This window comes from Aspergillus fischeri, genomic scaffold (assembly GCF_000149645.3).
Source record: "Aspergillus fischeri NRRL 181 1099437636263 genomic scaffold, whole genome shotgun sequence".
Classification (NCBI taxonomy): domain Eukaryota; kingdom Fungi; phylum Ascomycota; class Eurotiomycetes; order Eurotiales; family Aspergillaceae; genus Aspergillus; species Aspergillus fischeri.
This window is the reverse complement of record NW_001509763.1, coordinates 64,357-91,803: the sequence shown is the minus strand read 5'-3', so window position 1 is coordinate 91,803 and position 27,447 is coordinate 64,357. Positions and strand designations below refer to the sequence as shown.

Sequence of the window (27,447 nt, the reverse complement as noted above, 5' to 3'; positions counted from 1 at the left end):
GTTAATTCCGATAATTAACTACCTGGCTAGCCTCTCAATCAGGTGGAGCGAAGGATAAGATTAGGTGTGCGGTTCCTTACTTCCCTCGGCTCGTGAGCTTAAAGCTACGCACCTAGAACCCAGGAGGCCTTGGCCATCGAGAGTCGAGACAGCCGTCCATGAAGGCCAGCCTAATAATGGAATAATTCTCATGTTGATTTTACGCCCACATTGATGGAAATACCTCCTGAAGTCTCTGCAGAACATCTGGACCAAGGAATTTCTGGTACAGTAAACAGTAGGTTAGGTATGAACCAACACCTGCTATCTAGGCGGTGAGCACACTCGGCGATGCTTCTATCTATCTACGGAGGCACCTTCTTGTTCTGAACCATCAAGAATGATTTATTATTCTGCTTGATTCGACTGTACTACCGCCATGCGTATGATTTCAATGATGATTACTATGATAAGTGATTGTGCATACAGATTTTGACAAGTAGTGGTAGTAATGCGCCTCAGCGCCCCATCTCCATTGACAGATCCCGAACAATATGTCAACTTCTTTTTCCCTTTTCATCCTGTTCTTTTCTTTTTCCCTTCTCCTGGCCGTTTTTTTTTGGGGATCGGGCCCTAGTGGGAATGCAGCCAAATTCTGCCTAGATTCCCAGGACCCAGCCCCACCCCCATCACAACCAACCTCCAATAATCAATCCAGGAAACCAGTCCATCCAAAGCTACACTTGTCTCACTATGGAAGGAGCCTCTCTTGTACCAGATCCTATTTTTCTGCTCATTTCCCCTGTAATTTCGGGGGAAGGAAAATGAACAGCAAAAAAAGGAGAGAGCGAGAGGGAGGGAGATTCCTTCTGAAATGACTATTTAAATTCACAAACTGATGTATGAATGGCAAGGTACATGATTTACGAACAATATTTCAGATGAAAAGAGGAAAATGGAGATTGACGGAAATTATAATTCCTGAGCATGAACCGGAGCATCATCCATCCCCCATCAAATCAGCGGCCAGATGGCAACGGCCGATTCTGGAATACTAAAGTACCTACCTAAAAAGCCCTTTGATACAAAATCAAATACATCATCAACTTAAATAGGTAGACTGTGCTACATCTCATCACACTGCATGCTGATAGGTTACACTGTTAGCGTTGTTAGGTAGGTATGACTTACCTGTGCCTTAAAGCCCAGACAATAAGTTTGTCGAATCCAGCTATCTCTCTATTTTGTGTCCATGTGCCCATGCCACCATGGGTCCTCTTTCCATTTGTGGCTTGTTGTCATCAGCAAATCTGCTACTTCCATGCTTACCTCTCATGACGATAGCTAACCACTGAAACGTCCTCCGGGCAGTCGATCCCTGGATGCCACTTCCAGTGTGGCTAAAGATCAACTATCATGTGGGCTAGCAAAGTGAAGAAGAATGATAAATAACGCGTCCTTTGTACTACTACCTCTACTGCGCATCTAGTACTGGACAACCAGGCTTGGTCCACGGGCCCCTTTCAATAATACTACAAAATAGAGGACAGAGTAGTAGTACAAGGACATCATCCTGCACACATACATGTTGGACCTGCCGCTGTCATGTTATTGCTTAACATAAAATAGATGGTGACTACTCCATTCGCCGGGCAGGGATTACCCATCTTTAGTCTGACTATCATAGCTCTTGAGGATTGCCACATTGCCACAATCCTCAGAAGTGTACTTCTCTATAACTTCCTCAATGAAGAGTACCGAACCCGTCATACCACATTCCGGACAATCAGGCTATCAACTCTAAAAAATACCCACAGAAAAAGAAAGAAATAAAATAATAATAAATCAGAGAAAGAAAAACTGAAAAGCAATCGGTTAAAGGAAAGATGAAAAATATGAGAGAAAAAAGAAAAAGAAAAGAAAAAAAAAAAATTTCTTAGGAACCCACCGGGTCAGGAACAACCTGGCGGTACCCAATCATCGACGCTTGAGACAAGCCATTCCTATCATCTTTGCGTCCTTGGTCTCATTGAAGCTCGGACGCCTTCCTTCCCTACCTGCCTGCTTACTTGACTAAATATTGGAGAAAAAAAAAAGTACTAAGCCCACGGACATTTTAAGATATCCGACCAGACAGAAACGAGCATGATAGACGCTGATTCTGCCACCGTTCCGTTGTGGCTTGGGTGGTATCCACGATCCAAGTACCTCGATGGAACCCCGGGCCTTTCACGAACTGCCCAACTATTATTGTCACTACTACCTGTTCTGTGCTGAATGACGATCCTCTTCTGCTGTGGCTTCGATGCCTGTCTGTTTCAATCAGGCACCAGTTCTCATGGGCGTTTCATTGTCCTTTTAGACCTTCCTGATCTTGTGTCTCTCGACTGAAGGATCGTACAATCCCATCTAGTCCATCGGACAGATCTGATGCTGTATACAGTATCGTCGCTCTATCCAATAGGCGCTCGAACCGTTCAGGGGGGTTGCTTGTGATGCTGTTGAAGCCTCAGATGCAGCTCTTTGTTTCAGACGGATCGGTCAATCGAGCCAAGTGACAGACTATTTTTTTAGGAGTTTCGAGGAATAAGGCAGGAAGCAGAAGCCAGCCAAAGAGGCAAATCATTCGCCGTGGTGAGGACAATCTAAAATCAGCTCGGTGCCTTTTTCCGGTTGCTACTATCTGCTGCTCAAAGCCTCAATGAATTTCCGATACCATCATCATTGATGCGCCACATTTGACAGTCAGACAAACAAACCGACACGATCGAAGTCAAGCCCCCTCTCCCCCTCGCCGATACTATATCACTATCTAAAAGAACACGTCCCCGGTGTGCCCCATTGATCATTCTCAATTTCCGCCCCGGTAGCCTTACCGACTCCCCACATCGTTGCGGTCTTTTTTCCCCTCCCCTTTGGCATTGTTTGCTTATTGAGGCTCACTTGCACTACTCCTGTTAGAGTTCTGACGGTAGTCAGAGATCATCTCGGACATTTCTAGGGGTGCCGACCCTGGAGGGTCATCTTCTTTCCATACCCCTTCAGTCCTAGTTGATTTACGTTTTTGCAAAGCTCAAGGAAAACCAAACGGCCACACACTACTACCCGAAATAGCATTTGCTCGTCCCGTACCGACAATTTTTGGGTGTATCTAAGAGTCTGATAACCTCCAGGACTCTTATCATATTGGAAGACTCCGCACCTACAGCCCAAGAACCACTCTGTTGGCTGTAATTGATGATCTGAAGAAACCCTGGGTTGCGTTTCAGAAGAGGTATGTACGTATCATACATTTGGTATCCTTTTGTCCCCTTCGAACTGTTTACTCTGCCATTCCCGACATTATTTATTCCAACCTTCAAGATGCTCTCGTTGGAAATAGTCATACCTATGGGACTGCAAGGCCCGGATTCAAAGGCTGATGCTCTTTCCATTCCGACTCCTCCTTAGTTTTATTCATTGTTCTCTTTTGGAGTTCTTCCCTCACAAAGACACCTACAAATCTGGACTTCCAACAGGGGCTCTTCCTAGAGTGAAGGGTGATACAGTCCACCCAGTGGTACTGCTACCCTTTTGACCTGGTATGCATGCAATTGAACTATCCCCCTTGACAAGTTGATTACCATTGTGGATAGATACTTTTGCCATGCTGTGGTTGTTGCCTCTTACCATGTTCCACTGTTTGGTTTTCCCTTGTTTTTTATTTTTTTTTATTATTTCGCACCAAGACTCCCCCCCCTTCCTATTGTGATTATTTTCCCTCCACAACCCCCCTTAACCATTTTCTGCCAAGGTGATGCACACACACCCTGCACACTAAGCCTTTGCCTCTTCTGCTTATGCCCTATTTCTAGCCCATGACCACATCTCTATCTTCCAGAAGAGCAGGCTATCTATCAGCGGATATATAGATGCTGGCTTAAGGCATTTCTTCTCTGTCATCAATTCCTCCATATTAGATCATGGCCAGTTTATGGCTTGTGAGCTCCTTCCTCCCAATTCCCAGTTCCCCACTGTCAGCCGCCACTATATATGCCTTCACTGTCACATTTCCATTCCCCACCTATGGTTAGAACATCCCAGCCCTTCGGTGTGTGCGTGTGGTTATTCTATAGCTGTGTGCGCATGTGTGCATTTTTCTGTGTGTGCGTGCGTGCAAGCGTGTATGTTCTGTAGTTCCGTGCACTCAAGCCCCTCTTGTTATTCGGATATCTGGAGTGTTTGGCTGAATATTACACTGGGCGTCAGATTGGGCTCCCTTTTCCCTGTGGATAGTTCCCTCCTCACTGCTTGCCCTGTCCTTGACACTCCCATCTTGCACTTACAATTGGTCATGGTCCTTGGTATCATCTCCGGGCATTTCTCCATCTTCCTATGTGTGTTGCTTCTGTCTATTTTTCTGCTATTTGGCCTATCTGGGGCCTCAACCTGTCATTTACGGCCGATGATCTTGGGTTCTAACCAGCAGTGGGCAAATCCTCTAGTTGTTATAGTCGGCGTTGAACTGTTACCAGAATAGATAGCAGTGTGAAATACATCTTGAAAGAAAAGAAAGGTATGTTGACTTCTGCTACGGTCCTCCAATTTCGAAATTTCCCGGAAAAGTCTGCTACAGTAATTCCCCGTGAGCAGGATCTTGTTTATCACGATTCTGACTTCTTTGCTCTGCGCTCAGTTGCAGTCCCGATGGACAATGTTCCTTCAAAACAATCCAACCAATCTGGAGGAGCATCAAACGGCAGACATATCTCCTCAGAGGAGCGACTCGGCCACTCAAGGGCTCAGCAGTCACTGTCCGGTAAGACTTCCTTTCTTTTCTCTCTCCTCTAAGCGAAACCGAAGCGAAAATGGTTCAGGGAGAAGAGCTATGTTGTTGGTTGGCAGAGTCGATCCGATTGAGCTTCTGTTCTGTTACTTTTCTTATGTTGCGCTGACGAGACACCTTGCACTTTTCTGGTAGATACAGGCACTTTTCGCCAGAATCCCCCGCGATCTGAGAATGTTGACAAGCACCCGGAATCGCATGGCCGTGGAGCGCCTCCGTCGGCCATGAACATGGGCGATATGAGGTCCACGCTACCGGGCTACAATCAGCCTCCTATGCAATCACCTTACGTCCCTGCTGCGATTCACCCGCATGGCGTTTTATATCCTTTGCAACCATTACCCTCGTTTGCCGACACCACATCGGGCAGGACTGTCTCTTATAATGCTCACTATTCCCAAATGTACATACCTTTCGCTCAGCAGCCGCAGCACCAACAACAGCAGCCTCAACATCATCATCAGAGTACTTCTCTCCAGCCTGGCATTCCCGATTATCAGCTGTTCGTGCCAAACATGACCGCACCCTCCAACATCCCTTTTTCGAACCAGACCATTGTTTTTGGATTTGGTTATTATCCTCAACACGTCTATACAGCGGCGGTTGGACACGCTCAAGGTCCACCGGGCCCCTCGATTTACTTGCCTCCTAGTAGTCCATATCACAGCACATCAGGGCTACCTCCTCAAGTGCCCTCTACGTTGCCAAGAGAAGGCCGGCAAAAGTCGCCCACAGCGAATTATGATGTTTCCAAAACCATCGTTGACGGCTCAACACCAATGAGACCGACAACCACCCAGAATACCTCAACAGGTAAGCAAGCAACGGCCGTCATGGAGCAATGGGAGGTATGCGCATCTCGTTTACCATTCCGCTGATTCAATGCACAGACTCCTCTCTACCACCAAGCACGTCAGGGTCCCCTACGCCTTGGGGACCCCCTCGGAAGCCCAAACAGTCCGGCCATGCTCTTTGGGTCGGGAATCTCCCTGCTGGGACAAGCGTCGTGGATCTCAAGGATCACTTCTCTCAAGACGCTACGAAGGACATCCAAAGTGTATTTCTCATATCGAAGAGCAATTGCGCCTTTGTCAATTACAAAACAGAATCTGCCTGCGTCGCAGCCCTGTCTCGATTTCATGACGCCAGGTTTCACGGGGTGAGGCTCGTTTGTCGCCTTCGGCGAGGGTTGGCCTCGCCTGGGAAGACTCCCAATGTCGGCTTCTCAACCAGCTCGCCTGGGAACGAACACAGTGGCTCAAAGCTGTTAGACACCAACCCAGACATTGAAGAAAATTTGGAGACGCGTCCTGTCCATGGCAGGCACGCAAATCTAAGGCTACCTAACAGATACTTCATAGTCAAAAGTCTCACGGTCGGCGACTTGGAATTAAGTAGACAAAGCGGAATTTGGGCAACCCAAAGCCATAACGAGGATAATCTCAATCGGGCTTATGAAGTGAGTTGTTTCCCCCCCCCCCCCCCCCAACAACAACTTTCTCACTTCTTCCTGGCTGGGAAGCGATGCGAGAGTGGCCTGCGCTGACTGCTACATTTTAGAGTGCCTGTAATGTTTATTTAATTTTCTCCGCCAACAAGTCCGGGGAGTACTATGGATATGCTCGCATGATGTCGCCTATCAAGGAAGATGAAACCCTAGCCCTGGAGATGCCCGTGCGACCTGACCATGGTCCTCCTGAGCCAGAGGAATTGCACGTGATTCCAACTCAGGCTACAGCCACAGCGCCAACCGGACGAATCATAGATGACTCTGCTCGGGGAACTATATTCTGGGAAGCGGATTCATCCGGGGAGGATGAGGATGAAGATGATGATCATGATCTTGATAGTGATGATGGTGGTGGTGGTGACGATGACAGTAGCGAGAAAAAGGAGGAAGGCAAGGGGGATGAGAGTAGTGATGAGGACGAGACTGGGGGTGGGAACGAAAAGAACGCTGCTGAATTAGTCGAAGAAGCTGCCGAGTCGGGATTCCAATCGATAGGAAGGCCGTTCCGGGTCCAATGGCTTTCAACAGAACGGGTCCCATTCCATCGCACTCGAGGTCTTCGCAATCCGTGGAATGCAAATCGCGAAGTCAAGATTGCCCGTGATGGCACTGAAATCGAGCCGAGTGTCGGGGAGAGGTTGATTCGGTTATTCAACACGCAACACCCAACCCATCGGTTTCCGGTATATCACACTGCGCTACCCAACTGAACACGGCGAGTGTTCGCAACCACTTTCCAGTCTCTTGAGGAAGTTGGTGTCACAATACAGGCTCGCTGTTTGCATACAAGATCAGGATCAAGATGCATGACTGCGAGCTCCTGCTTGTGGACCAATAGGACTGGCGTACCGAGTACGACGCACACGAATTAAAACTAGAACACGATGAATGAAATAGAAATAACTAGCATGTATATATTATAAAAACGAGTTCTCCACTTTTGTATGCTTACTTGTTCGACCAACAGGTTGTATCAAAAGAATGTCGTATGTTTTCTAGGGTACCTACCTCAAGTTATGTAGTTATCATTGTAGGGAGCAACCCGACACTCCTTAGGAATAAACTCAGTAAGTCGAGAGGTACATCGGTAGATAAATGCTGTACAGTGTGCACTGGCGACGATGGAGTAGGAATTGTCTTGGGTAAGAGAGGTTTCTGCCTCAGTCTATGTAGGTAGGTAGTTTAGTGGCAGCTATGTACTAGACTAGCTACATAGTAGATACATCAATCATCATCCAGGATAGCTCAAGCTGTGGTTCGAAAGTCAATCCTGCAGCAACTCGGTTGGTACTAGTTAACTCTCTCTCTGGGTATGTAAGCTTTAGACCTTGATGATGATTGATTGATTAGGCGAACCCTCGTGACTATCTTACTTATGGAGGTAAGTCTTGTGTTACCTACCTGGAACTTAACACGTGAACGCTAGCCCCAAAAAGACGAAGCTTTTTAGGCTAATCCAGAAGTAGTAGTGCTAGGGTGGATCCATGATTCTCCTCTCGTGAGGATGATGTTGAGGCATGCTTGAAGATCTTCATACCAGAAAGTGATGACATATCGAATCATCCCTTCATTGAGCCAAAGGTGGTATTAGTTATATGCTCTATATGGGGCCATCGCTTAGGACACCATCTGATGATGCTCATTCTTGTAAATAAAACCAATTTTCTCGATCAACAGCTACCTTAGAGAGGCAGTTACTTACTCCGTACGCAGTAGTTACCCTGGATTGCTTCCTCTGCTATTTCAACGCCCTAGTCCTTTTTCGGTCTAGTCGGACGGTCCCCGGATTCTCTTTGCTGTGGATATCTAATCCACCTGTTCAGTTGGCTAGACCAAATCCGTCCCACGGTCAGAGCCCATGGAGAAGGAGGAGCAGCATGACGATCATGATGATGATGACGATAGTTAATGATATGGGATAATGATTAATCAATAGGAAAGACTTAACTAGTTATGTGTGTCTGTCGTAGCCTTTATCGTCATGGATATTAAATCATCGTCATCCATGGATCTTCGCACCCTAATGTAATTGATCAGCTTAGGCGAATTATTACCCTTTACGCTTACTGGATATGATTGGGAAGAATGGGAAGTGGATTTGTGTGGGGTAAAAAGCAAAGATAACTCGTAAGGTAGGTAAGGTAAGCTCTTCCTAGCTCCTGCTATCATCGTCAAGAATTCTATTAATTTATAGCACACTCATTACTTTCATTTTCTTCTCTCCCTCTCTACCTTTGCAAAATCCGCATCTTCAACAGCAGAGAAACAACAGCATCCATCGTCATTCACAGCCAGTGTTTCCATCCTTGTCAGTCATCTTCCTTCATTTGTCGTCTTGACAGTGTCCCTGTATGTCAGTCCCTCCTCGTCGTTCTCCAACTGGCTTCTTCGCTGTTACTTGGTTGAACTCACCCCGCAAACCAATTTCCTGTCCCTCCTGCCCTACTCTCTTGCTCTTCTCCGTCTACGCAGCTTCTTGATTCCACATATTCTGTCATACATTCCGCACTTTCTCTTGCCACCTTAGCTTCCTGTCTCCTTCTTGTACCCCAAGCTGTACAGGAAGGATCGAGAGGGACCGTCTGCTACCCCTTGGGCTACTTTTGCATGTCTATTATGCTGTTTGCCGCTCTCAGACATCTTTGATTATCGTACCACTGCTAATATGGCCTGATCTCTCACATTCACCCGCTGATCCATACAACTCGGGAGCATCCTACTAATTTCCTTTTCTTAGAATCTGCCGAACCCCCCTTCTTCTTTTATTGCACTATCGACCTCTCCTCCTCGTGTCTTGTCTCAATCGATCTATCCCTCTCCCTTCGCTGCTGGTTGTCTGTGGTTGACGTCACATACTTGTGGCGGTGAAACATCCAGATCATCATTCATTCGACGACTGGCGATAACGTTCCTCAACTTCCATTTTTTATATTTCTGCCCTTTCTTCCCCGCAACAGCAACGGCGGTCTAGCGGTTCGCGTTCTCAGCCTACTCACGCTTGATTGATACAACCTCATAGCCATCTCATTGGACCATTTACTCAGAAAGTATCATTTTGTACCAACCTGATCTCTGTGCATTTGTCAGTGCATCCTTGCTTTTTTCTATTACGAATCCTCTTTCAGTGATCTACCATGTCAAACGATCGGTCTACATCTCCAATATCTGTACCATCCTCATCTGCCCGCCAACGGCGGCCGTCCCTATCCTCGGGCTTCTTCACCGATTATCTCTCCAGGTCGAGTAACCCAGGGGCTCCGCCTGGCGGCCACACTAGTCCCATGGCTAGTACTGTAAACAATGTCCAGCCGAATCAACGACGCAGGCTGTCAATCAGTACACTTGGGCTTTCCGGTTCACCGACCCAAACCGCACCCTTTGGGGTCAGAAATCCTCGGCATGGCAGCTTGTCCAGTTCCGTCGGGTCAAGTCCAAACGCCGACGAGGCCGCCATGGATGATACAGACAACTGCTCTTCCAGCGTTCCTCCCAGCTCGCCGTTTGCACGACGTCTCTCCTTTGGTGCGCAGGCCATGCGAGATGTTCGTGGTGGGAGTGTAGGCAATGGTAGATATCCCTCTCCTGGGTCTTCTGGGGCTGGAGGGCGCCGGAGCACGACGACCACCAGTCCTGCATCTGCCAATACCCCCCATGCATTAGCTGTTGCAAGTACAAATAAAAGCTTTCCTCAGAAAGATATGTCTAACAAATCGTGGCGACCCTTAGGCGAAGGCTTCAACTGGTCGGAAGCTCTCCGAACACGGGCTGAGCGCGCCCCATCCATTGGAGGCATCTCCCCAATCGCGGGTCAGAGCCAACAACATGTGGCCTCTGCGGAACACCAACGCTATCATCAGCGAGCTGCTTCCATTGCTTCAATGGAGCAACCTGCTCGAGAGATACCAAGACAACCAAAGCAGAACAAGCCTGATTTCTTCCAAGAGAAGATTCTCCGAGGCGATTTTATGGATTAGGCTTAGTCTTTCCTTGTACTTGCTCCCCTTTCCCTTCTCCTAGTGGACAAATACAATCGGCACAATGCTGCCATGACGTATGTGTTCCTATTGTTCGAAAAGAACTATCTGTCACCCTTCAGAACGAGAGTGCAGCAAACTTGCATCTCTCTGTCTGGACCGTCAATGAGGAGTCAACATGGAAGCATGTTAATAAAATGACTTTTCTCATTTGGCCATTTTTTCTACGATTACATACTGCACACCATACATCCCAAAGGACCTGATCAATTTTGGGAGCTATCAAGTATACCTTGTATACTCCAGGTGGTCTGATTTGAGCATTATACTCCTCTTTGTCCTGTCTCACTTTTTCCTTCTGCCATCGATTCACATGATGCCATATTCTACTTTTCACTTCCCAGTTTTCTGCAGGCATGAAACGAATGCTCTTTGATGAATGTTTTGTTCGTTTGCTTTTACCCTTGTATTGGTGTGAGATTCCAGTTATTCGGAGACTGCTGGCAGACCGATTGAGTGCTGTTGAGATGATCTGATGCTACTTTGTTCTACTTTCTTTTCTGAATGAGTATTGACACCGATTTTCGGCCCGCAAAGAGCTAGGAGATTGTTGAAGTACCTTTCCTGTCTCACCTTTTCGGCGTTTTTCAAGCTCCGTCTGCCTTGAATCCATATTTATCCTTTCCTTTCACTATTGAACGAGAAAATATTACAATCGATTTGGAGATAATCTTGCGAAGATCTTGGATTATAGCCAGCCCATGGTCAGTCGCTATCAAGGTACCTCGCTATCAAGGAACAGCGAGGAACGGTTGTCTCGTGAGATTAATTTTGTGAAGTACTTTGAAATTTCGGCTCTTGAGGGATAAGCCGTCTTTCATGACTCGACAGATCGATTTCTGATTAGTCACTGTAACTGGCAAAGGTATTTATGTCAGGTTGTCGGATACTGACCAAAAGATAAGAAGAAGTCGCTTCCCCATTTTGAGGAAGTGCACTTTTGACACTGATCGACGCAGCCTAGAGAGCAAACCTGTGGTTATGTGAGGAAAGGATTCGCTATATAAGGCACTGCTTGTATTATAGGACTCGTTTAGGCTAGATCATGCTCAGGCTGACGATGGGCCAATACCACCATCATCGATATGCTGGTGGTGAGCCCAGTCACTATCAGCGTCTTGTTTGCCCGAGCTTTCGGCCCGGTCAATCCCCACTGCTGTCCTCCGGTCCAGAGCTTGCGCCGTAGTAATCCGGTGCTCTGGGGGTGGAGGTACCCATTTGCTGCTTTTCCATGCCGGGACATGCATAACGTACATCATGTCCATCTCCTCGAGAGTTTTGCCCTTGCCTTCCAACACGCAGAAGTAGACGATCACGACCCCAGCAAATAGGCATCCGGCGAAAACATAACCGTACGCGAAGTCAATATCGCCGGTAATAAACGGAGTGAAGAAGCCAATGAGGAAGTTCCAAAGCCAGTTCGAAGCTGTGGCCAATGCCATGGCCTTCGCGCGGTATCGCGATGGATAAAGCTCAGCGACTATCGCCCACACCATAGGGCCCCATGTCATGGCGAACCCACTTGTCGCATTCAAATTCGATATCAGTATCAGCCTCCTGGTTCAAACAAGGTATCACGAAACGTCTGAGGGGGAGACTGGAAGATTCTCACGTGATAAACAAACATGCGAACACCACCATTGCTTTTCCAGCACCAGGTGTCTGAGGAGGGTCATGGACATTTAAGGAGAAATGTCCGACAGAGGCGAAGACCATAAAACATACGAACATCCAAATGCCCCCAGTGATGAGTGACTTGCGGCGCCCGAAGTGCTCGATGACATACAGACCTCCGAATGTCGTGCCGAAATTGACACCGCCAAGGATCATCTGCGTGACATAGGTGTTTCTGATACCGGCTCCATTGAACACAACAGTGCCGTAGTAGAAGAAGTAATTAGCACCGGTCAGCTGCTGTAAGGCTTGTAGCACGATACCGAGGAAGATCCGGTACGGCATACGAGGTCCTTGAAACATCTCGACCCAGCCATGCCATCCCCCTTTAGACGCACTCTCCGCCTCGAGCTGATCCTCGATTTCGCTGAGCTCCTCCAAAATCACACGATGATTTTGGGGCACCCCGTAGAGCTTTGACATGGTACTTTTCGCTTGGTCGATGCGTCCACGACGATAATCATAGCGCGGACTTTCCGGGAAAAACACGATTCCTATCCCTAGTATTGAGCCCCAGAGGAATGTGATCCCAAGAGTGATACGCCACGAGCCGGAGTTGGCCATTGATTCGGTGCCGAAATTGATGCAGTATGCCACAAAGATCCCCATTGTCACAAATAATTGATATGAGCTGCGGAACGCGACGTCAGACGCTCCGAGTGCATAACCAGGCTGAAGAACAGCGAGATTCCTACCAAATCATTGCCCCGCGGACCTGTCGAGGAGCACTCTCGCCTTGGTACATCGGGACCAACAAAGAACATGCCCCAACACCGAAACCGGTGACAAAACGTCCCATCATTAATTGGTACCATTTCGGCGCCGGAGAAGATATCTGTATGATCAGACCGACTTGGAGAATGACGCACCAGAACGCAATAGACCATTTACGGCCGACTCGATCTGCCAGTGGCCCGGCCAGTAGAGCTCCTAGCAGAGTGCCAATGGACAGCTATCGACATGCTTGTCGTCAGAAATTCTTTGCACTCGCACATGGCTAGACTTATCCAAAAACGGCTGATCGGTACGCACCAGAGAAACGATGAGGCCGGACCGCACGTTGCTGAAGGTGTATCTTCCGTCGTCTCCCAACTGACCAAATCTGCGCTTAAAATCATTCATCTCGAGGAATCCTGAAATCTGGCCGGTGTCATAGCCAAATATGATGCCGCCAACAGACACAAATGCGCCAAGTAACAATGAACGCCATGTGAGGAAAGGAACATGGCTATCGGCCACATCAAGTTTTTCCTTCCCGGAGTCCATCGGGCCCGATAACAGATTAGATTGAGATGAGATGTCGGGAACGCGCAGTGGGAGCTTATGCGGTGTGATTCTCACCGCTATATATGAAAGAAAGAGTAGTAGACGATTCAAGAATATGGTTGTGGACAGCGGCCAATGGTTTCAACCACGATACCCCTTTGGCCAGCTGAGGACTTCTTCCAATATATACAGAAAGAGGCTGCCGTACCCGATGTAGAAGACCGGCTGAGATCATCTAGAGCAAAACCATAGCATAAAGGAGTGGGCCTAATCAGAGTAAAGATAGATGTCGTTGGCCATCCAAGGCACGTAACTTGCCACCTGGGGATCCCACGGCAAGGGTCAATGACAGCATGACTGGCCAGGACATTGAAGGGATTCTTTCCCTTTCGAGAAGCTTGTATATATTGTTTAGTCCCCTGTCTATTTTTTGCTCTCCTAGCTATTCCTCACTTAGAGTCTAGGAATGGGCGATGAGCAGCACAGCATCTAATGCCATCGCATCCTTCTGACGCCGCCCTCAGATTCTAGATGCAGAACGTCGCTAGAGTCAGAGGGCATCGGTGCTCTTGTGACGTCAACTCAAAAGGTCGATAATATGGACTTGCAATGAAGCCGGGTTCCAAACGGAAAGGTACACCGAGTACGTCTGGAACGCAAGTATGTGTAGAGAGGTGGCTCGGCGCAGGTCCAGTGTACGGAGTAGCTTTACCAGTTCCGGACCTGTCTAGGCCTTTGTATCCATTAGAATTTATATTCAAACATTACTAGGTATTTGCGTAGTTAGGCAAGATGGCCGAGTTGGTCCAAGGCGTGAGGTTAAGGTCTACCTTAATATCAACTTTCTAAGTTCCTCATCATCGTATGATGGCGTGGGTTCGAATCCCACTCTTGTCATTTCTTTTTATGGTGTCTTATTGTTCACATCAGTACGTCACGTACATTAATATACAGATCTATATACACTCTGTTCCAAGTGAAGACACACAATAATTTCAAAAAATCTCAAATATAACAAAGGGTGGCGTTCGACCACGTCATTCATACAATGAATGATGAGGAAGGACTTAGAAAAATTGATATTGAGGTGGAGACTAAGCTCATCACCTATTGGACCAACTCGGCCATCTTGCCCCTGGGATGCCAATTGTCACTTCAGCCAAAATGCACTCCAGCAAGTAGATGTCACTTGAACATTGCAACCCAACTGAGTCCAGAACAGACTCCGTTCGCATCTGCCGAGAGAAGGCACTGGCAGGAAGGCTTCACTAGCGACAACGGTGTTATAAACATAATTCGAATGACAGATTTCGTTCGCTGCCGAGGACAGTCCCCCTGAGATACATAATCAAACGGTATGTAACTGCGAAACAGAAAGTCTGATCAGTAAGGTATTCCGTTTGTCAACAACTGAAACTGATCATATCCCTTTGTCGAAACGCTCATGTAGGACTTGCGGATGAGTTCCCGCATGTACTCGGCTGCCTCCCTCTCATTCTTCTCTAGCACAAACCTGTCACGGAAGTTCTTGAGCGTATCAGGTTTGAAGCACGGCAGGCCGCTATCAAGCATCAACGACACAATATGAGAGAGCTTGGTGCAAAAGGGACGGGACGCGAGGAATGCCTTTATTACCAAGGATTCGAACCACCGGTAGGGCTGTGTAGAAGTTGGGTTGTTGGAGTGCCCTCCAGGCAAGCCGAGCCCGCCATTCGAGCCACCATGTGAATGGACATGTGGATGTGAAGTACCACTCATGACAGCCACCATCTCGGATGTGAGCTTGAAAGGTGCGCGCTCAAAACGTACACCACCAGGAGCAATGTCAAAGCAGAAGCCAAAGTCAATGTGTATGATATGGCCAGCATCATCGATCATAATGTTACCGTTATGCCGATCTTTGAACTGCAAAAGGTAAGAGATGACTGAATAGGCAGCCATGCTCTTCACAAAATTCGTTCGCGCTTCCTGGAAACGCATGGAATGCTCCCCTCCGTACTTGGAAATGAAGTAGTCGTAAAGACCATTTACTGCTTCGCGACCTAGCATATCACGAGAGATGGAGTTGGGAAGAACGTCAATTACTCCGCAGCCAGGGGCCGTTGAAGTCACTCTGTAGGGAAATACCCAAACGTCAAGCCCTGCACTAGCAAAGATACTGCGAAAAGCCGCGATCATCTGCAAAGCCAGCATGTCCTGGCGACAGTCATCACCAACCTTGAAGATAGCCGACTGCCAAACTTCGTACGTCTCTTGGGATGAAGGAGAATGCAGAGGCGCCGACAACGTCTTCGCCGAGGCATCATGGCCGGCGGTACTCGGGCGGGATTGGCCCTGGGAATCTCGTTCGTCCCCACGGGTCCTTGTTTTTTGAATCCGAAATGTTGCCATGTATGGAGCCTTTGCATGGCTCTGTAGTGGTTTACCGGATTTTCGGTCGATCCCAACGACGACTCCATCCGGATTGCTCGGGAGATATACACCAATCTCGACCTTGATTTTTCGAAGTTCCTCCTCGATCTTCGCCTTCTTCTCGGGTTTACTTTTCTTGATATATGGCCGAAGCTTTCCTGATATACCCGTGATGTCGTTGAAGAAAGAAAACTCCCTTTCATAAAAATCACGCTCCTCGTCGCTGAAGCTAGAAATGAGAGTGTCCATGAAACGGTCAAGAGTCGGCTTGAGCGGGTCGGGCTGTCATTGGATGTTAGTCAATTGTCCGTCCACGGGGTATCATAACGCACAATCTGGGAGTCTTCGTCCTTATAAGAGTTGGCTTTCATGTTCCAAATCACTTGATGGGCAAACAATTGCGATTGTTTCGCTGTCTCAAGGATGTAACGCTCTACATAGCCCAATGCATCGTATCGCAAAGCCTGAACGAGCTGTGGGACAAAGTAGAAACGAACGTCTATGGGGTGGCTTTCCAATGCTCTCATGGCGTATTGTAGAACAAACGGATGATTGCCATATGCTGGTAAGAAGTAAGTCAAAGCTTCCGTGGGATTGACTGCTGCCCAGTATAATAGATACTGGTAAAGTCAGCTTCCTCTCTTTTTTTGTCTTTAGTTGTTAGGTCTTTGAGGACCGAAGAGAGGACAAACGGACCTTCAGCTGAAAAGAGACATCTGAGGGCAGTGCTGCACCCAGCACGACCTCGAGACTGCTCGGCTCGTCCAAAGCCTTCTCAGGGAAATTGAGCAGTAGACAACGTATATCATTCTTCATCTTCGGGGATGAGTAGCGCGACGAGAGTTGGATTGCTAGCCCAGGACTCTCAGCCCAGGCAAGCCGCAGAAGATGGATAGCTTCCTAAGCAGGCATTAGGTCCCATGTAACATAATGCAAGGGCATGAACTGCTGCTACTAGCACATAACGAACAGGTGATAGACGAACCTCTGCAGAGTTTCTGTTTCCAGAAATCTGGAAATGCTTTCGATCCCCCTCTAAAGGAAATAGCCAGACTCTTAGACGAGATCTCTCATGTTCTATGAGCAGCTGAAGAAGATCATGCTTGACTTGCAGTGGCTTGAAGTTGCATCGTGTGTGAGAGGGCACAGCCGAAAGTCGACGTAAAGAACGGCTAACATCGTCGAGTATTTGGTCTTCGGCTTTGACCTGCAACCTATTGCCCCCAAAGGACCACCTGATTAAAGTATAGAGTAAGCACTCGTCTCCGGCATTATAATAAAAGGTAGACAAACCTCGGCGGATGCTTGAACCAATCGAGCGCAGCAGACAATATTTGATCGCTGAGCTTCCACGAAGCCACCTTTTCTGGTTGATAAGAATCTTGTATAACCCTTAAGCCAAAGAGGACAATACGGAAATGCAACTCTCTAGCCAAAGGGTGGCCACTTGTTTGCAGAAGCCCGACAGTCGTTCTATCAATAAGACGAGCAAATAGACGGCGGTTCTGGGCGCTGTTTAATCGAACGGCATTAAAATGGCTCTCAAAAAAACGAAGGGCAATAAGATGCGGCGCGAGAGTGGCCTGAGCCTTCTGTTGCTTCTTCAACAATAGAGCTTTGTCACTAGGAAGCAGCTCAATCTTCGTATACATCGGGTCAACGTAGCTGAATAGTCGCAACTCCATCAATACCCCAAATTCTAAATGTGAAGGATAGTATACTCACTCGAAAGAACGGTCGAACAAGCCCTTCCTGTGCTGAATAGTTTCCTCCCAAGCTTCTATCACTTCTGCGAGGATCCTGGGTCCAAGCTTTGGATTTTCATGTATCGCACCGAGCCACAGTGCGACACCCACGTTCATCGACTCCTCTGAGAACAGTTGAAACGGCAAAATGACCAGGTGGTGAAGAACTGAGGGCTGAAAGTAGTCTGAGCCACACAAAACAGCAGCAGCTCTTCGAAGCGTATCCCTGAATTCTGATATGACAACATTATTTCCCGCCTTGAGCTGATAGTGGAGACGGTGCAGCATATTCTTGACATGCTCGCTGGATTTCAGGAGGCTTCGTGAGATCTTCCCACAGTCTTCGCCTATATATCTCCAGGTCAATTGCAGAACTTGGCAGAACACGGCGGAGACAAACCATTGCTCTCTTCGGATCCCTGTTCCAAATATTTCGTCACGAGCGGGTCTGGGGCCCGGTACTGCTGGCGGATGGTGTATTGCGCAATAAAGTCAGAGGCAACGTTTACCCTGCTAATCCCGGAGCTCTGAATAGATCCTAGAAACCTGTTAGGACATTTTGGCGAGTGCAGAAACAAGAGCTTACCGAGTCGCTGATCGCTTCGAGGAATTGTGGAGCCCATATCGAGAGCGAATGAACGACCCAGCGAGATGTGGCTGCCGTCAACGGTGTCGTTGGAAATGGACAGGTATGTCTACCTTCTGGTCAGCAATCAATCCCAAAAGCCTTCGTAAAGGTACTCGCCTGGAGAAGGCCTTTCACATCCAGAGGTGCAATATCTATAACCGCTGCCACCCAAGCTTTAGCTCGCTCAAGGAGTGTATTCAGAGTTCTCTTCCTGGCATTGTAGTTGTCGGCAAGATCAACCTTCACAATTCCCATCGGTGATTCACAGGAAGCCTTCCACTCGAACTCATCAAGCTCTTCCTCAAGACACGACAGCCACATTACAGTCAGCAATTCAAGAAGAGCGAATAGGGAATGTTTATCACAGAGAGCTGATGGGCATTCTCTAATGATCTTATCGGCGCACAACATGGCGACGCTCTGCACTCGTTCTATACGATGACAGCAAGCCATGAAGAATTGAGCCAATTCCTTTGACAGGTATGGAACAGAGAAATTCTCATCGTTCGCAGATAGGGTCAGGGATAAGTAGTCGGCGACGACTTTATCTGCAATGGAGCTCATGCAACTGGCCATGTCAGCTGTAGTCAAGGCTGGGTCGCGGAAATAACTGAGAACTTTGGTGCAATTTCCCGACGACGCACGGAGGCTCTCAACCAACAAAGAAGCGTTGAGGAAGACCACTTTAGGATAATTCAGATGTTTAATCCCTGATTCGCAATCAGGTAGCTCGGCCATGAGAATTCTCTTGAGCTCTATCAACCGTTGGGGGCTCATTCCGCGTCTGAGGATTGTGTTCAGCTCTACGTCACTCTCGAGCATCTCTAAGCGACTCTCGGCAATCAGGGGCGGAGAGTGCTTTGCGAGCAAGCGTAATTCTCGGATATGACTTCGAGTAACAGCTGACTGAGTCGAGATACCATGAACAGAGATATTAAACCAAGCATCACGGAACAGGGCAGTGATGTCTTCATCAAAGATTGCATCTGTCTGTTGTGTCCCAGCTCCCTCTTCGTCTGATGAAATGAGGAGAGCCAGAGGTCTGAGGAGAAAACTGATGGCCTCTGGTGCTAGAATAACCTCCTTTTGCCGCTCACTTTCGCTTACTGCATCGCCTTTATTCACAATACATTCCAAGAGATGAACCAAATAGACCCGAAAAAGCGGGGAATCCCTCCTCAGCGCGAGAGATATGTATGTCATTGCGCCCTTGACTGCATTTGTGACATCACTAAAATTCCGGGCAATACTGTCTTGATAAGCACGGTCATAGAACTTGAGCAGGAGCTGAAACTCTGCTTGTCCTGTGCTCAAGGAGAGGGAGGCAGTTTCTCTAATGATGAGAGCATCCACTGCAATGTTGACTTTGCCGATCTTTTGCAAAAGCATTGACTGAGCTAGCGCGCTAATTTTCTCATCATTAGAGCTGGTTGCAATTGTCACAATAGCACGGAGAATGTTTCTGCAGGTTGCATTATCGTGGTCACCAATGGCTGAAATAGAGACCGTACTACCATTACCAATTGGTGGTGGAACGGAAGAAACACTGTCGGGTTGCCGAGCATTCTCATTCAAGAGCTGACCATGATAATATTTGTCAGTGCCTGAGCCGGGGCTCAAAGCGTTCCCGAGCGAGTAGAGAGTTGTTATGACGGCATCTTGAGAAAGAATGCCAAGTACTTGAGCCAGACACTTTCCAGCAACAGACCCAGTATATTCTCCTAGCACGCACCCTTCAATAATGAACCTCAGAAGAGAACGGCTTCCAGAGGATGCACTGGCCAGAGACATCCTTGAGACGATAGCTACGCTTTTCAGGGTGGCGGTTGCAAGCTCAAGACTTGCCATCTGATTGGGGTCTGCCAGTGTGTCCTCCAACCAAGATAGAAAGGCCCCACTATTGGCAGCATTTCCACTCAATATGACGCAGTTCAGGTATCCAATAAGAGCAAACGCTTTCACAGAAAAGGTGAGCTGTTTTTGCCAGGGTGAGCCCAGTTGAAGATAATCGGAACCATCCTCAAGGAGTTGAATTTCGTCAGCAATTATCTCTGTTATACGATCAATGAGGGTGATTTCAGCGTCATCGCTACTCCTGGCAATTCCAACACCATTCATGTAGTCGTCGAGAAGCTCTTCATCAGACAAATTTTGAGCTCCCACAAGGGAAGTAGCGCATGATTTGACGAAACGCATGAACCCTTGTTGCAGAAGCATAGCGCCTAGAGGACGTCTGTTTGCAGCATATTGCCGGGTGTACCTTCTCCAGTCCCTCAACGTAGGATCAGCCAAGCTCGCATTGCGCACAGTGGACGAGGCGGTCTCAATTGCAACCATGAAGCTTTCAGACAACATGGATCGTACGTGCTCGACAATCTGCAGTTTTTCACTGGCGGACCAAAGTGAAGGAAACTGTGCGGATGCTTCCAAAAATCCAACAAGAGAAACGGCGAGTGACAGTATGCGCTTGTGTTCTTGAACAGCCCCGTATTTATCGCCTGCAGAATCGTAGCGCTGAAGAGGCGTAATGGCATCTATAGCATCCGCACAGCTATACAAGTACTCGTTGACAGCGCTGAGAGTGGTCGAGCGTAACGGAGGAAAATTGGAGCCCAGTGAGAGCAGTGACGATGTCAGTTTATGAGTAAGCGTCTCCCAAGGTGAAGGCTTCATGTCATACAGGAAAGGGGACGGCCGAAAGCACTGGCTATGAGACTCGGGTAGGTAGGGGAACAGTTGTGACACCAATTTCGAAGCGTGATCAATTTTGGTAACCGAAGGAGCAGCATCGCATAAAGCGAGAAGTACATCCAATTCTCTAGAATCCTTCTTAAATCAGTTCTGAGTTGTTTGCGTTCAGTCACGAACAAATTCAAATCGCATACCATCGGCAACTGGGAGATCGTTCTCTTGTTGTTTCCGACACCATCTGGCGAGACATTCGAAGGACTCGATGGATGCGGACATCGTTGAGAGAGCCGCGTGAGGTTCGACAGGTCATCGCAGTCTGCTTCTGTGACGGACAAAGTTGCAAGTCTGTCCAAGGCACGGCGTCTGATGTCTGTGAAGAAGCTGATGTAAGGTCAGTGTCGCTGATCTTAAAGTCGAAAGTGGTCGATATTTCTTACCAGTCCATTGTGAGAGGTCGCCTCGAGTTGGATGTCTACTCTCTGGAAAACAGATGTCATCTAATTTGAGAGGAGCGAAAGTTTGGTGTGCAGCAGCGGCTGTTGCTTTCGACGGTTTTTACAGTCAAATAGCTACCTAGGTAGGTACCTGACATGTACCTTACCTCAAGACAATGTAGATCCAGGGGAACGATAGGGGAGTTCGATACTGGACCTACGTTAGGTACTCCGTGCCTTATCTTTGTAAAGTCGTTACCGCATGCGGAGACACATGTACGTAATTACTGTGTACCTTACATTGAAATACAGGAGTAAGAACAGGGCTCAGGGACTTAGCTCTTTAATCATCGCAAGGTATACATATGAGCATGACAGGTCGGTAAACAGCACACGCGTATGGGTAAATAGAAAGCCTGGAGGATTATTCTGATGATAACTTAGTTATTTTGCAGGACTAGATCAACTACATAGGGAGGAGGAATTGATTTGGTTCTGAAAGGCCCATTTGTAGCCTCGTATAAATCCGATGAACAAGAATTTAAAAGGTGGTCTGCTCAAACGTCAAGAACAAAGGAAGCAGAGGATCGAGCATACAATCATGATTTGCTACAATCTCAGAGTATTTATTAGGCAGGCAGTGAGGCACACGCTGCGCAACTGCCGAGGGTTTTAAAGTATCTACTCCGTACGGAGTACCGTCTGAGTTTTCGAGAATCTAAGATGCACAGGTGCCCTCTCCGTGGACCACCTATTTATGAATTCGGTCATTAAGGCATATTTAGTGGGTCGCGTTCACGTATTCCCAGGTAAGGGTACCAAGGACCAAGGTACAAAAGTACCATCCTTTCTACTAGAGGGGTACAAAACAATAGCTACTAGAATATATCTACACAGTAGATACCCGAGGTACTCTTCATGAATTGCATTTAGTCTAGCGTATCAAGGTACTATTGCCGCCTCCAAGCTAATCTGGTGTTAGGACGAGTCTCCGGGTCTAGACTTGACCGCTCAAGTTAACTGCTCTCTCCAACCCGTGATCCTCACCTTCGACCTTGACCCAAATAGTTATCAGAGCATTGTCTGAAAAATTTCTGTCTCCAATCCTCAGACATGCAGAAATGAGATAGATTCTACGCCTGCGTGACACTGTACCCGTGCATCGCCTTGGATACACGGTCGGTCAAAAGCTGGATCCGCCTATCCTTTGTCCTCGAAGGCTCCCAAGCTGCCGGTATTTGAATCAATCTGAGGGCTGTCGAGGCATGCAAATCAATGAATGATGGCACCTCAAAACGAACAGAGTTCTCTCAAACGTAGCAGGGTATGTATCTTTTGTTGCACTCTCCCTCCTTTGTTCAATGCTAAAAGCGAGTTCTTCTAGGTCAGCACAGATAGCGATTCACAAGATCTAAAGAAGCCTCGACGCTCCCAGAGAATTACATCTAAGAAGCAGTCGCAAGCGACCCCGGTCAACCAAACGTACTTACCCACCCCATTGACTGAACTAGATTCGACTGCTACGGATGTTCGGAATGAAGTCACCGCTACTCCACCGGACAGTCCTAGCCAAGCTCTATCGACTGTCGAACAACTCAAGGCGTGTTCATCTCCTCCTGGTGACACTCAAGCTCTTTCACAATTCGTTTATCCACCCAGGGCATTCGCCGATGAAGTCGAGGATGAAGCAGCAGAGGGAGTTTGGGGTTATCTGATTCCTCTTGATGACAAAGTCCGAGATGCGCTTGTGTTGAGAAAGCGCCATAGCTGCGATGCTCGCAAGAATGGTGACTTAAAGACTCAGCCGAGCAAAGAATCCCAGCACTCTCAAGACAAGAGTCCAATCAGCAGACAAAGACCTAATCGACCTCCTGGGGGTTATCTGGTCGGTCGTCATCCAGAGTGCGGTGGGTGTTTACAGTCGGCTACTGCTCCTTTCCTGGAAATTCTAACGGCATCCAGACCTGGTTATCAATATTCCCACAATATCCAATCGGCATTTCTTAATATTCAGCGAAAACAAGAACGGCGATTCTGTCGCAATTGTGGAAGATTTGTCCAGCAATGGCACCTTTGTAAATGATGCCATTATCGGGCGGAACAAGTATCGCGAGCTTGAAGATGGCGATGAAATCACCATCCTGGATGAAGCGCGATTCGTTTTTAGATACCCCCGGACGAGAGACACGAACGGTTTCCGTCAGCAGTATCGGTTGCTTCAGCAGCTCGGAAAAGGTCATTTTGCAACCGTTTACTTATGTGTAGAACGTGCGACTGGCACTCAATATGCCGTTAAAGTGTTTGAGAGGCGTCCTGGCGATTCTCAGAAGTCTCAGACCGAGTCCTTGCAGCAAGAGATTGGCCTCTTAATGGGGGTCAATCACCCGAATCTTTTGTGCTTGAAGGACACCTTCGACGAAGCTGATGGCGTTTATCTCGTCCTCGAGCTTGCACCTGAGGGCGAGCTCTTTAATCTGATTGTCAGCAGACAAAAATTTTCCGAAGAAGAAACCCGCCATATCTTCGTTCAGCTCTTTGAGGGTCTGAAATACCTGGTAAGCTCCTTGTTCATTAGATTGCAATCTACGCTACCAGTCAACCATCCAATTTGTAGATGGGAGGCAAAACCCCCGGCGGAAAAGAAGTCTTGAACTGATTCAAACACAGCATGATCGTGGCATCGTTCATCGAGATATTAAACCCGAGAATATACTTGTAGCAGACAAGAAGCTGACTGTGAAACTTGGTGACTTTGGACTTGCCAAGATCATCGGTGAAGATTCATTCACCACAACTCTGTATGTGCTGCCTTCTCTTTCTTCAGATCGCTTTTCTCCTTTGCCTTAGCTGATCCTTTTGTTCACAGATGTGGGACACCAAGTTGTAAGTTGACTTCCGGCCAGTTGGGCATTCGTCAGTTCTGATTTTCTTTAGATGTCGCTCCAGAGATCCTACAGGAGTCTCGTCGTCGAAGATACACCAAGGCCGTGGACATCTGGTCATTGGGAGTCGTTCTATACATATGCCTTTGCGGATTTCCGCCTTTCTCAGATGAGCTTTACACGCGTGAAAACCCCTTCACATTGGCACAGCAGATCAAAATGGGCCGATTTGATTATCCATCACCGTATTGGGATTCTGTGGGCGACCCAGCTTTGGACCTGATAGACAGGATGCTTACAGTCGATGTTGAGAAGAGAATCACGGTGGATGAATGTCTGGAACATCCTTGGCTTACCGGGAAACACATGAGCGTTTCCGATAGCACAGAGGGGTTGACAGGTGCGCTGGGAAAGCTCGACTTCTCAAAACGCAAAGTCGAGCGCGAGCGGACATTGCTCAGCAGTATCAATGATGCTCATTTCAGCGAACACAACGAAGGACCTGGTGCTCCTGTGAAGGTCTTCTACAAGAATAATGCTGGCAAGCGCATGCACAACCAGCCAGCCCATACTATCCAGCAAAATGAGGCCCCGCCCGATGAGAATAGCGCTCCCAAAGATTTCGTCAATCTTGGAGAGCGCGGTGACCCGGTGTTGTTTGAGGAAGACCCAACAACTCATTATAAGTGATTGGTGGCCATCTCTATCCTTATCTAAATCACAGCATTGTTAACGTTGGGATGTTGCAAAGGAATGGTCCAGTTCAGCCCGCCTGACGGTCAAGAGCCCTTTAAACCTCAAGTACTAGAATATGATATCAAAAGCGCCACACAATGACCAGTATTAATATGCTTATTTAAGTTGTACCAGTCCTGTATCCGCCTGTCAGTTGATGCTAAACCATGCCCCCCCTCCCCCCCCGAACAGAAGGAGATTGGACAATGACTGCTGTACAGCATCATGAGCCCTGCCTACTTTATTAACTGACTGAAGCTGAAGTCAGTAGATTACCTGTGACCGCCAGGCGATAGCGTTGCATTCTCGTCTATTCCAGCAAAGCTAAACTAAAGACGAATGTAGAATACGTTGTAGTCACGATTCTCACCTCTCCCTCTTTTGTGCCTTTCAGTATGCTTGGATCCTTGGCAATACACGGTACTAAGTAACATCCAACCATGAGATGTCATTGTTTTAGACACCCGGCTCCGTTGAAGTGGCGTGATTATTTAAGGAACCTTACCATAGGTTGCTTTGCCAAATCGGATTAGTCTAGCGTAACTAGGGCCAGTTAGTCCAGGGGTTTAACGACTCATGCTTAGATAGTGCGTGAATAAGAATAAGAAGGGATCCATGGGCGGTGACTGGATACTTGCCCAGAAAAAAACAAGCCAACCAGTAGATGCCTATCCTTTTTCTTCCCATCTTCATTTCATCTTCCCCAATTCCTGTACTCTCTGTTCGTTTGTGGATTCGTGCGTTCTTGAGGCCTCCCAAAATTCGTCCATTTCTCTTCAAGGATTAGGAGGGTGCCTCTAGGCGAGACACTCAGCCTTCCTTTATTCGCTGCGACAGTTACTTGGTTGATCGATTTGAACACTGTGCTGCAGCGATGGGTCTTATCGCGTTCATTCTCGACGGCATCTGCAAGCATTGCTCGACGCAGTCAACATGGGTGCTTGTGGGAGTCGGACTACTGTCCATCCTCGCTGTATCTGTCATTGCCAATGTGCTGCAGCAGCTACTGTTCAAAAATCCTCACGAGCCTCCTGTGGTCTTCCACTGGTTCCCCTTTATTGGTAGCACCATCAGTTATGGCATTGATCCGTACAAGTTCTTTTTCGACTGCCGCGCAAAGGTTTGGATTGTCGCAGCCAAATTATGTGTCTAGCTAACTTTTTTTTGCCCGGCAGTATGGCGATATCTTCACATTCATTCTACTTGGCAAGAAGACAACGGTGTATCTTGGTACGAAGGGCAATGACTTCATTCTAAACGGCAAGCTGCGAGATGTTTGCGCTGAGGAGGTGTATTCACCACTCACTACGCCTGTTTTTGGTCGACATGTCGTGTATGACTGCCCTAATGCTAAGCTTATGGAGCAGAAGAAGGTAAGCGACTTTGGCAAAAGCACACCTGGATTCAGCGACTAATAATCCTAGTTCGTCAAATACGGTCTCACCTCTGATGCGCTCCGATCTTATGTTCCCCTAATTACGGATGAAGTAGAGAGCTTTGTCAAAAATTCTCCGGCCTTCCAGGGACACAAGGGCGTCTTCGATGTATGCAAAACAATCGCTGAAATCACCATTTACACTGCTTCGCGCTCGCTTCAAGGGAAAGAAGTTCGAAGCAAATTTGATTCCACATTCGCAGAGTTGTACCATAACCTTGACATGGGCTTCGCTCCTATCAACTTCATGTTACCCTGGGCCCCCCTGCCCCACAACCGCAAAAGGGATGCTGCGCAGCGTAAATTGACCGAAACTTATATGGAAATCATCAAAGCACGCCGTCAGACTGGCAGTAAGAAGGATTCTGAAGACATGGTCTGGAACCTCATGTCCTGCGTTTACAAGAACGGCACACCGGTTCCCGATGAGGAAATCGCTCATATGATGATTGCTTTGTTGATGGCGGGTCAGCATTCTTCCTCTTCTACTGCTTCCTGGATTGTTCTGCGCCTTGCGACGCGGCCTGATATAATGGAAGAGCTATATCAGGAACAAATTCGTGTTCTCGGATCCGATTTGCCTCCACTCACGTTTGACAATTTGCAGAAGCTGGATTTGCACGCGAAGGTCATCAAGGAGACTCTACGCTTGCATGCACCGATTCACTCGATCATTCGAGCCGTGAAGAATCCCATGGCTGTGGATGGTACTTCATATGTGATCCCGACATCTCATAATGTTCTCTCTTCTCCAGGCGTCACTGCCAGGTCTGAGGAGCACTTCCCAAATCCACTCGAATGGGACCCTCACCGTTGGGATGAGGACATTGCAGCTAGCGCTGAGGACGATGAGAAAGTTGATTATGGCTACGGGTTAGTTAACAAGGGCACCAATAGCCCGTACCTCCCGTTTGGCGCTGGACGGCATAGGTGCATTGGCGAGCAATTTGCATATCTTCAGCTTGGCACAATCACCGCTGTACTTGTGCGGTTATTCAAATTCCGTAATTTGCCAGGAGTCGATGGCGTCCCCGACACAGATTACTCTGTGAGTTATCCTTGTCCAAGTCAACTTCGAATCCTTCTTACTAATACTACCAGTCTCTGTTCTCCAAACCGCTGGGCCGATCTTTTGTGGAGTTTGAAAAGCGCGAGTCCGCTACCAAAGCCTGATCGTGATCACTCGATCAATGCCTC

At 47.8% G+C, this 27,447-nt stretch overlaps 6 protein-coding genes and 1 non-coding gene across 7 annotated transcripts, besides 4 other annotated features; 5 read left to right on the top strand and 2 right to left on the bottom strand.

The window, feature by feature from the left end:
* Positions 1-1,881: 1,881 nt before the first annotated feature.
* Positions 1,882-1,911: a microsatellite.
* A 2,158-nt stretch (positions 1,912-4,069) lies between these two features.
* Positions 4,070-4,148: a microsatellite.
* A 1,497-nt stretch (positions 4,149-5,645) lies between these two features.
* NFIA_024750 (putative YT521-B-like splicing factor) lies at positions 5,646-7,024 on the top strand (the record flags this gene model as incomplete). The annotated part of the gene is made up of 2 exons (XM_001261299.1): positions 5,646-6,263; positions 6,365-7,024. 2 exons carry the CDS (start codon positions 5,646-5,648, stop codon positions 7,022-7,024), a joined length of 1,278 nt encoding a protein of 425 aa, XP_001261300.1.
* Positions 6,620-6,681: a microsatellite.
* A 1,167-nt stretch (positions 7,025-8,191) lies between the features above and the next one.
* Positions 8,192-8,240: a microsatellite.
* A 1,208-nt stretch (positions 8,241-9,448) lies between these two features.
* NFIA_024740 (uncharacterized protein) lies at positions 9,449-10,288 on the top strand (the record flags this gene model as incomplete). Its single annotated transcript, XM_001261298.1, has 1 exon — positions 9,449-10,288. One exon carries the CDS (start codon positions 9,449-9,451, stop codon positions 10,286-10,288), a length of 840 nt encoding a protein of 279 aa, XP_001261299.1.
* A 1,109-nt stretch (positions 10,289-11,397) lies between these two features.
* NFIA_024730 (sugar porter family MFS transporter) lies at positions 11,398-13,288 on the bottom strand (the record flags this gene model as incomplete). The annotated part of the gene is made up of 4 exons (XM_001261297.1): positions 11,398-11,869; positions 11,961-12,653; positions 12,718-12,974; positions 13,055-13,288. The coding sequence occupies 4 exons, from the start codon at positions 13,286-13,288 to the stop codon at positions 11,398-11,400; spliced, it is 1,656 nt and encodes a 551-aa protein (XP_001261298.1).
* A 786-nt stretch (positions 13,289-14,074) lies between these two features.
* On the top strand, positions 14,075-14,185 carry NFIA_024720. The gene has a single exon. It is a non-coding gene; the product is annotated as a tRNA-Leu (tRNA).
* A 486-nt stretch (positions 14,186-14,671) lies between these two features.
* Positions 14,672-20,746, bottom strand: stt4 (1-phosphatidylinositol 4-kinase STT4; the record flags this gene model as incomplete). Its single annotated transcript, XM_001261296.1, has 9 exons — positions 14,672-15,982; positions 16,033-16,320; positions 16,397-16,596; positions 16,667-16,935; positions 16,994-17,365; positions 17,426-17,792; positions 17,846-17,983; positions 18,032-18,140; positions 18,209-20,746. The coding sequence occupies 9 exons, from the start codon at positions 20,744-20,746 to the stop codon at positions 14,672-14,674; spliced, it is 5,592 nt and encodes a 1,863-aa protein (XP_001261297.1).
* A 1,734-nt stretch (positions 20,747-22,480) lies between these two features.
* Positions 22,481-24,770, top strand: NFIA_024700 (serine/threonine-protein kinase chk2 (cds1); the record flags this gene model as incomplete). Its single annotated transcript, XM_001261295.1, has 6 exons — positions 22,481-22,522; positions 22,583-23,105; positions 23,161-23,753; positions 23,866-23,996; positions 24,023-24,081; positions 24,133-24,770. 6 exons carry the CDS (start codon positions 22,481-22,483, stop codon positions 24,768-24,770), a joined length of 1,986 nt encoding a protein of 661 aa, XP_001261296.1.
* Positions 24,771-25,689: 919 nt separating this feature from the next.
* Positions 25,690-27,423, top strand: NFIA_024690 (cytochrome P450; the record flags this gene model as incomplete). The annotated part of the gene is made up of 4 exons (XM_001261294.1): positions 25,690-25,935; positions 25,991-26,188; positions 26,240-27,298; positions 27,352-27,423. 4 exons carry the CDS (start codon positions 25,690-25,692, stop codon positions 27,421-27,423), a joined length of 1,575 nt encoding a protein of 524 aa, XP_001261295.1.
* Positions 27,424-27,447: the final 24 nt, after the last annotated feature.